Consider the following 10240-nt stretch of genomic DNA (forward strand, 5'->3'; position numbering starts at 1 on the left):
AACAACAATATCGCCCACCAGAGTAGATACATGAACAGATGAAATAAGAGACTCACGAGGTGTATCCAAATAACGAGCAAAGTAGGATGACACACAAGAATAAGTGGAACTGAGATCAAATAATACAGAGGCATCTCTGCGACAGACTGAGATAATACTTGTGATCATATCATCTGAAGCAATATCATCAGATCTAGCTGGGAGTGCATATAAACGGGCCTGACCGCTACCTGATCGACCTCCCCCTCTAGGGCGACCCCTAGCTGATTGACCTCCACCCCTAGCTGGGTGGGTGGGTGGTGGTGAGGCAATTGGCGCTGAAGCCGATGGCTGACTCCTCTACTAAGATGAACCCCCAAGATGACGAGGACACTGCCTCCACATATGACCCATCTCTCCACACTCATAGCAACTCCCGAGTGCTGGAGACGGGGACTAAAGGGAACCTCTAGCACCGGAATGACTAACAGATGCACCTGGCATAGAAGAACCCTGAATTGATGGAGCACGGGACGAACTCTGAGCTGGAAGGGCACTAAGTGATGACTGACCTTGATGAGAACTGTTAGAACCATGACCCGATGACGCCCCACGATAACCTGGGCAAGCTGGCTGAGCATGCCTTAATGGACGACCTCTGTCGTGCTGAAACTGACCCCTAAAAGGAGCTCCACCATAACTACCAAATCCCCGAGGCCTCTTGGCCTCCCTCTCATCTCGTTCCTGGCGACGAACTAACTCAATATCACGAGCAATGTCAACAACATCCTCAAAAGTAGCACCAGACACCCTCTCCCTGGTCATGAGAATACGAAGCTGATAAATGAGGCCATCAACAAAACTCCTAATCCTCTCTCTCTCTGTAGGAACCAACCAAACAGTATGACAAGCTAGCTACGAGAACCTCATCTCATACTGCGTTACAATCATCTCTCCCTGACATAACCACTCGAACTGCCTGCGTAGCTCCTCTCTGCGAGACTGTGGAACATACTTCTCCAAAAAGAGAATGAAGAACTACTGCCAAGTAAGGGGTGTAGCACAAACAGGCCTACACCTCTCATAAGCCTCCCACCAAGTGAAGGCAGCTCTAGAAAACAGAAAAGTAGTGAAAGCGACCCCGCTGGTCTCTAGAATACCCACTGTACGAAGAATCCTCTAACACTTGTACAAGAAACCTTGGGCATCCTCGCCCTCTTCACCACTAAAAGTCGAAGGTTGAAGTCTACCAAACCTCTCCAACCTGCGTTGCTCATCCTCTGGTATAGCAGGAGCTACGTGGTCCTGAGCAGCTGCAACCTGCAGGGCTAAATGTGCCCCTGGTATCTGAAGTCCCTGCATGACCTGTTCAAATGTTCAAGCGGCGGGAGTCTGAGTGCCTCCCCCAGCCCGAGAAGTAGTTGCGGCTGTGCTAACTGATACCGCCTGAGCTACGCTAGTGCATACTAATAAAATCTAAGCCAGGGCCTCCTAAAGACCCAGAATCACAATGGGCACAGCTGGTGCCTGAGTTGGTGCTGCTGGAGCATCCACAACTGGGACCTGATCCTGAATTGGGGCGATTGGAGGATCTGCAGGTGCTGCCCTAGCTGCTGTGCGGGTTACACCCCTGTCCCTACCGCGATCTCGACCACGTACTCGACCTCTAGTGGCCACGACTAGTGGTACTTGTGGTTGTCTTACCATCTGTGAGAGAATAGAATAATAGAAGTTTAGTACTTGGATCAACAGATTCGCACAACAATAATTTCAAGAATATGAAGTTTTTCCTAAAGGTTCTGCAGCCTCTCGAGGATAAATACAGATGTCTCCGTACCGATTCGTGAGACTCTACTAAACCTGCTCATGACTCGTGAGACCTATATAACCTAGGCTCTGATACCAACTTGTCACGACCCTAAATCCAGACCCGGTCGTGATGGCGCCTATCGTGAAACAAGGCCAGCTAACACAACTCCCAATTCATTTTAAACAATTATAATAACGCAATTTCAGTCATTAACATGCTAATAATCCTAAAACAAAGTAAAATAGTACAATTTGCGGAAACCAACATAGCCCAACATCAGGGTGTCACCAGTCATGAGCATCTAACATAAGTCTAGGAGTATGAAAATGGACTACACAATCTATTACATAAATTAATACAAGGGAAAATAAGATAAGAGGGAGAAGCACTGGGCTGCGAACGCCGAGCAGCTACCTAGTGATCTCTGAACCGCCTGCTGGAAGCAATCAACACTCGCTAGCGGGACCCGAAGCTCCTAAATCTGCACACATGGTGCAGGGATTAATGTGAGTACGCCAACTCAGTAAGTAATAAAAGTAAAGGAAGCTGAGCGATAAGAAAACACGTAAAACACAACAAGATGCGACAAAGAGGCAGTGTAAAACCAATATAGTGTAGTAAAATAGCAAAAAACTTATAAAAAAACACCTTACTTCAATATAAGCTTCTTTAAATCATCCTTTAACAATTAAACGAGTGAATGCAAAGTAGTGAGAAAAGATAAACACATAAAACCATCCCCTCAGGCAATATACCAATAGAATCAGCCCCTCGGGCTATCTCACAATCACTCGTATCAGCCCCTCGGGCAATATCATATCACAAACTAGGTACTTGTGCTCACTGGGGGTGCACACACTCAAGGAAGGGCCCCTTACACCCCAAGCGGAATATCAAGCCATCTCGTGGCATAATCAAATAGGCTCTCGGCCTCATATCAAGCCACCTCGTGGCATAACAACTCAGGCCCTCGGCCTTATAATCAAAATCAGTACAACACTACTGCGGCGTGTAGCCCGATCCCATAATAACCTCACAACACACGCCCTCGACCCAACTCAGTCAGAAATCTCTAAAAGCCACTCGGGCACAGTAAAATATGATGCTCAGTCCAAAATATCATTTAAAGTGTTAAAACAGAGTAAACATGACTGAGTTATGAAAAAAACAGAATATAGCATGACGTACATATATAAAATCAAAACAGTGAGGAAAGAGCAGTAAAAATCCCCTAAGGGTCCAAAACAGTTGGCACGAGGCCCAAATATGACATTCAGCCCATGCATGATGATAAAAAATAGTTTTCAATCAAATACGCGGTAAAACAGTCATTCGGGATGGACTAAGTCACAATCCCCAATGGTGCACGATCCCACGCTCGTCATCTAACGTGTGCTTACCTCAACATAGCACAACAATGTGAAATATAGGGTTTCATACACTTAGGACAACATTTACAATCATTACTCACCTCTGTCCGGTCCAAAATCTAGCACGCAATGCATTTGCCTCTCGAATCAACCTCCAAATGCTCCAAATCTAACAAAAATCAGTGCAAAACAATCAAAATATGCAAGGGAACACACCCCCACTCAAAAAAAATCAAATTATAACACAAATCCCAAAATTGGCCAAACCCGACCCCCGGGCCCACGCCTCGAAATCTGATAAAAATTACATCAATAGACTCCTTATCACTCCCCGAGTTCATTCATATCAAAAGCGCCAAAATTTGACTATAAGCGACCCCTCAAATTCCAAATTCTAGGTCCACAATTACGAGCCCTAGTTCTTCAATATTTAGGCTTAAATTCTACAAATTCCATGATTAATTAGGTAGAAATCATATTAGGATTGAGTATTAAGTCTATGCATCTTACCTCCAAGTGTCCCCCCTTGATTCTTTCTTGAATCGCCTTCAAAAAGCATCAAAATCACCCAAAAATGGAGGAACGTAGACCCAAAATCGCGGAAATGGGTCTTTTAAACATTCTGCCCAGCACTTAAAACTTCTTAATCGCGATCGCGAAGCACAAGCTTCTCAGAACCCAAATTTACCCTACGCGAATGCGATGCTCAGGCATCCTACACCTACGTGATCACAGACAAGGGACCGCGTTCGCGATGCACAAACTCACGGTCAACCTCTGGTCCACTTAACACTACGCGAACGCGACCTTCCACACTCGTTCGCGAACAATAACCTCACAACCTCACGCGATCGCATCGCCAACTTTGAAAATGTAAAGAACAACCTGGACTGCCCCTACAAAAGTGCTACACGATCGCTAGCCTCCTCACGCGATCACGAAGAAGAAAAACCTGCAACAACTGAAGCCAAAAATCTGCAACTTCTCAACTATGCATTTTGGTCCGTTTAACCACCCGAAACTCACCCGAGGCCCTTGGGACCTCAACCAAACATGCAAACATATCTCATAACATCATTAAAACTTTTTCCAACCTTCGAAACACTTAAAACAACATCAAAACACCAAATTTGCATCAGATTCAAGCCTAAGAATTCAAAATATTTCCAAATTCCGCTTTCGATCAAAGAGTCTATCAAACCACGTCCGAATGATTTGAAATTTTGTACACACATCCCAAATGACACAACAGACCTACTGCAACTCCCAGAATTGCATTCCAACCCCTATATCAAAATCTCACCTAATAACCGGAAAATGCCAAAATTCTAAATTCGCCAGTTCAAGCCTAAATCTACTCTGGACCTCCAAAACTTATTCCGATGACACTCCTAAGTCCTAAATCACCTGCCAAAGCTATCTAAACCATTGGAACTCATATCCAATCCCTTTAACACATAAGACAATTTCCGGTTGACTTTTCCAACTTAAGCTTACTCAAAAGAAACTAAACATCTCAAACCTTACCAAAACCTCTCCAAACCGAGCCAAACAACCTGATAACACATGTTACCAATAAAAAAAGCAATAAGAAGTAGAAATGGGGGAAATGGAGCGGTAACTCATGAAACAACCGGCCAGGTCATTACAATGATGTCCTGGGCATGGTGTCTTCCGGCTGTGAGGATGATGCCTTTTAGACTATGACGCCTTTGGATAGATTCGCGATATTTTAGCCCATGAGATGCAATAATATGATGTTAACAAGACGAGGCTTAGTCTTTTGAAATAAAGGGCAAAGCTTAGCCCAATCGAAAAAACAAATAGCTAGTACCAGAATAGAGCAATATTCATGCAAAGAGGGACAATGCTTAGTCCCATGCAAATATGGGGGGCAAGAATTAACCTCATATAAATATGGAGGCAGGGATTAGCCTCATGCAAATACGGAGGCAGGGATTAGCCTCATGCGAATATGGAGGTATGGATTAGCCTCATAGAAATATGGAGGTAGGAATTAGCCTCATGCAGATATGGAGGCAGGGATTAGCATTTTAGATTATGACGCCTTTGGATAGGTTGGAGATATTCAGCCCATGAGATACAATAATATGATGTTAACAAGACAAGGATTAGTCTTGTGGAATGAAGGGCGGATCTTGGCCCGACCGAAAAGCAATTAGATAGTACCGGGATAGAACAATATTTATGCAAGGAGGGACATTTCTTAGTCCCATGCAAATGTGGAGGCATTGAATAGCCTCGTGCAAATATGTAGGCAGGGATTAGCCTCATGCAGATATGGAGGCAGGGATTAGCCTCATACAAATATAGAGGCAAGGATTAACCTAGTGCATGTCATGGAGGCAAGGATTAGCCTTATGCAAGTATGATGGCAGGGATTAGCCTCATGCAAGTATGGAGGCAGGGATTAGCCTCATCCAAATAGGGAGGCAAGGATTAGCCTCATCCAAGTATGGAGGCAGGGATTAGCCTCATACAAGTATGGAGGCAAGGATTAGCCTCATGCAAATAGGGAGGCAAGGATTAGCCTTATGCAGGTATGAAGGCAAGGATTAGCCTCATGCAGGTATGGAGGCAAGGATTAGCCTCATGCAAGTGTGGAGACAAGGATTAGCCTCATGCAAGTATGGAGGCAGGAATTAGCCTCATGTAAGTATGGAGGTAGGGATTAGTCTCGTGCAGGTATGTAGGTAAGGATTAACCTCATGCAAGTATGGAGGCAGGTATTAGCCTCATGCAAATAGGGAGGCAAGGATTAGCCTCATGCAGGTACAAAGGTAGGGATTTGCCTCGTGCAAGTATGGAGGCAAGGATTAGTCTCACGCAAATATGGAGCCAGGGATTAGCCTCATGCAGATATGAAGGCAGGGATTAGCCTCATACAAGTATGGTAGCAGGGATTATCCTCATGCAAATAGGGAGGCAAGGATTAGCCTCATTTAGGTATGTAGGCAGGGATTAACCTCATGTAAGTATGGAGGCAGGGATTAGCCTCATGCAAGTATGGAGGTAAGGATTAGCCTCATGCAGGTATGAATGCAGGGATTATCCTCATGCAAGTATGCGGGACAGGGCTTAGTCCCATGCAAATAGTGAGTAGCAAATAAGAGTAGTATATGTCTTAGCTGGAGATATATTCGGTGTCTGATGGCCTGATTGATAGTGATCTTGCTACGTGTATATATTGCGAATGTTACCGTTATGTCAGATGTGCCTGTGATCAAAGGAAAATTATAAGTTTTGTGAGAGGGAGGTTGGTTCGTGCTTCTGTCCGCTGGCCTTGCTTTGCTCCGTTCTGGAGGCCTTTTCGAGTTTCCCTGGGTAACACCTGACCATTGCAGAAATAAAGTTTTAAAAAATATGCCTTTATTGATAAAAATAGAGTCATTTTAGAAACATATTGATATATAAAGTGATTTTTAGATGAACTAGTGACTGTAACACATTTCAGAGACATTGCAGTTTTCTCATGTTAGAATTTTGAGGGTCCTCCTCAAAATTCTGCCCCAGTTTGGTAGATGACCTTTCGGCTATTTGCGAACTTTGTTGAACCTTCCTCGGAATTTTGAGAATCCTTCTAAAAATTCTGCCCTAGTTTCTTAACAAATTTCTAACCATCTAGTATATGTTGGCATTGGCTAGACTTGCTTCCGAATTTTGAGGGTTTTATTCAAAATTCTGCACCAATTTCTAACTTTGGGGGAAATGGAAATTTTATTATGATATGAACGAACCCATAAGGCTGCCTATATATCCCCTTTTAAGTGGGAATCAGGTCAAGCATAATTCAATTACATCAGATGAGGAAATGTAAATAATCTAAGCATAGTATCTCTTAACTACATCTGAATTGATTGGTTTTGGCTAGATTTCTCCATCTATCTCCACGAGTATGAGTGCTCCTCCTGTTAACACCCTGTGAACCATGTAAGGACCTTGCCAGTTGGGATAGAATTTCCCTTTGGATTCATCTTGGTGTGGGAAGATCTTTTTCAGCACTAACTATCCTGGTGCAAATTGCCTTGGTTTGACCCTTTTGTTGAAAGCTCTAGACATTCTGTTATGGTAAAGCTGATCGTGACATACTGCATTCATCCTTTTTCCATCTGTGAGGGCCAATTGTTCATAGCAGCTTCTTATCCATTCTGCATCACTGAGTTCGGCATCCTGTATAATTCTTAAAGAAGGAATCTCTACCTCGACTGGGATGACAACCTCGGTACCATAAACCAGCATGTAGGGGGTTTCCCCAGTTGATGTGCGAACCGTGGTGCGGTATCCCAATAAATCAAAAGGAAGCTTCTCATTCCATTGTTTGTGCTTTTCTACCATCTTCCTTAGTATCTTCTTTATGTTTTTGTTGACGGCTTCTACAGCTCCATTAATCTGAGGTCTATAGGCTGTGGAATTCTTGTGTTTGATTTTGAAAGTTTCACACATGACTTTCATCAGATCACTGTTGAGGTTAGCAGTGTTATCAGTAACAATGGACTCAGGAACTTTGAACCGGCAAACGATACGATCTTTGACAAAGTTTGCGACGACCTTCTTGGTTGCAGCTTTGTAAGATGCAACCTCTACCCACTTTGTGAAGTAATCAATAGCTACACGAATAAACTTGTGCCCATTTGAAGTAGTGGGCTGGATCAGACCGATGACATCCATTCCCCAGGAGGCAAATGGCCAATGGAGCTCGTTGCATTGAGCTCATTTGGTGGCACTTTTATCATATCGGCATGCACTTGGTATTGATAGCATTTGCGAACATACTGGACGTAGTCTGTCTCCATGTTCATCAAAAAGTAACCAACCCTGAGTATCTTCTTGGCTAGGACAAAACCATTCATATGTGGGCCACAGGTCCTGGCATGTATCTCCTCAAGTAGCTTAGAAGCCTCTTTTGCGTTGACACATCTTAGCAGTACCAAATCAGGAGTTCTTCTGTACAAATTTTCTCCACTATGGAAGAAGTGATTGGACAATCTCTGGAGTGTACATTTCTGAGTATGGTTCGCATGCTCCTGGTATTCTCCTTTTGCCAAGTACTTTTTGATGTCATAGAACTAAGGTTTTCCATCCGTTTCTTCTTCAACATGGGCACAATATGCTTGCTGATTATGAATTCTCACCGGGATAGGATCAATATAATTCTTAGCTGGATGCTGTATCATGGATGATAAAGTGGCCAATGCATTGACAAACTCATTCTAAAGTCTAGGCGCATGTCGGAACTCTATCTTCGTGAACCTCTTTATCAATTCCTGCACATGGTGCAGATATGGCAATATCTTGGAATTCTTGGTGGCCCATTCTCCTTGTACCTGGTGCACAAGCAGATCTGAATCACCGATTACCATCAGCTCCTGAATATTCATTTCGATTGCCATTTTGAGTCCTAGTATGTAGGCTTCATATTCCGCCATGTTGTTGGTGTAGGGAAATCTGAGTTTCGTAGATACCAGATAATTTTGACCTATTTTTGATACCAAAACTACTCCAATGCCCACTCCTTTGAAGTTTGAAACTCCCTCAAAGAACATCCTCCAACCCTCGCATACTTCGATAATGCCCTCTCCTATGAACGACTCTTCTTCATCAGGAAAATACATTTTTACGGGTTCGTATTCTCCTCCCACCGAATTTTCAGCAAGATAATCTGCCAATGCTTGGCCTTTGACTGCCTTTTGAGTTACGTAGACGATTTCGACCTCACTTAACAATATCTACCATTGGGCTAACTTCCTAGTTGGCATGGGTTTCTGAAATATATACTTCAAAGGGTCCATACTAGATATGAGGTATGTGGTATATGCAAATAAATAATGCCTCAATTTCTGAGATCCAGGTTAAAACACAGCAAGTGCGTTACAACAGAGAGTATCATGCTTCGTAAGGTGCACATTTCTTACTTAGGTAGTATATGGCTTGCTCCTTTCTTCGTGTTGCATCATGTTATTCTAGAACGCATCTGAAGGATCCATCCAATACAGATAGATAAAGTAGCAAAGTCTGTCCTAGTTCTGGCGGGACTAGAACTGGTGGTGTGGACATGTACTCCTTGATCTTGTCAAAAGCTTTCTGACAATCCTCGATCCAGCTTGTCTCGACATCATTCCTCAGCATCTTGAAGATGGGTTGACATATGACTATGGACTGTGCTATGAAGCGACTGATATAGTTGAGACGTCCTAGGAAGCTCATCACGTCCTTTTTGCTCTTAGGTGGCGGTAACTCCTGAATAGCCTTGACTTTAACGGATCTAACTCGATCCCTCGATGACTGACGATGAATCCCAATAACTTTCCTGCGGGTACCCCGAATGCATACTTTGCGGGGTTCAGCTTCAGATTGTACCTCCTTAACCTGTCAAAGAACTTTCTCAAGTCTGCTATGTGATCTGTGGCCCTTTTGGATTTTATAATTACGCCGTCCACATACACCTGTATTTCTTTGTGTATCATATCATGGAAGATAGTTGTCATGGCTCTCATGTAGGTAGCCCAACATTCTTTAGACCAAATGGCATCATCTTCTAGCAGTATACCCCCATGGTGTAATAAAGGCTATTTTCTCTATGTCTTCTTCATCCATCCAGATCTGGTGATAATCCGCGAAGAAATCTACAAAGGATTTGAGTTCATGTTTGGCGCAATTGTCGAAAAGGATGTGTATATTTGGCAACGGGAAGTCATCCTTGGGACTTACTCTGTTTAAATCTCGATAGTCAACACATACTCTGACTTTCCCATCTTTCTTTGAAACCAGCACAATGTTGACTCACCAAGTTGGGTACTCAACTACCCTGAGAACTTTAGCTTTGATTTGCTTAGTAACTTTCTCCTTGATTTTTAGGCTTAAATTTGGTTTGAATTTTCTGAGTTTCTGCTTCACTGGCAGACACATGGGATTAGTAGGCAACTTGTGAGCCACTATGGACGTGCTCAAACTAGTCATGTCATCATATGACCATGCAAAAATGTCCACATATTCCTTTAGAAAATGGATGTACTCCTTTTTCTCTGTCGGCGATAAGTAAATGCTGATACGAGTCTCCTTG

General features: G+C 43.3%; 1 protein-coding gene across 1 annotated transcript; it reads right to left on the reverse strand.

Moving 5' to 3' along the window:
- Nucleotides 1–1470: 1470 nt before the first annotated feature.
- LOC138870426 (uncharacterized) lies at nucleotides 1471–7848 on the reverse strand. The gene is made up of 3 exons (XM_070148230.1): nucleotides 7641–7848; nucleotides 7270–7553; nucleotides 1471–1686 (listed from the first exon to the last, which is right to left on the reverse strand). The coding sequence occupies exons 1-3, from the start codon at nucleotides 7846–7848 to the stop codon at nucleotides 1471–1473; spliced, it is 708 nt and encodes a 235-aa protein (XP_070004331.1).
- Between the last annotated feature and the right edge of the window lie 2392 nt (nucleotides 7849–10240).

The sequence above is a fragment of the Nicotiana sylvestris genome, chromosome 6, assembly GCF_000393655.2.
Source record: "Nicotiana sylvestris chromosome 6, ASM39365v2, whole genome shotgun sequence".
NCBI lineage: Eukaryota > Viridiplantae > Streptophyta > Magnoliopsida > Solanales > Solanaceae > Nicotiana > Nicotiana sylvestris.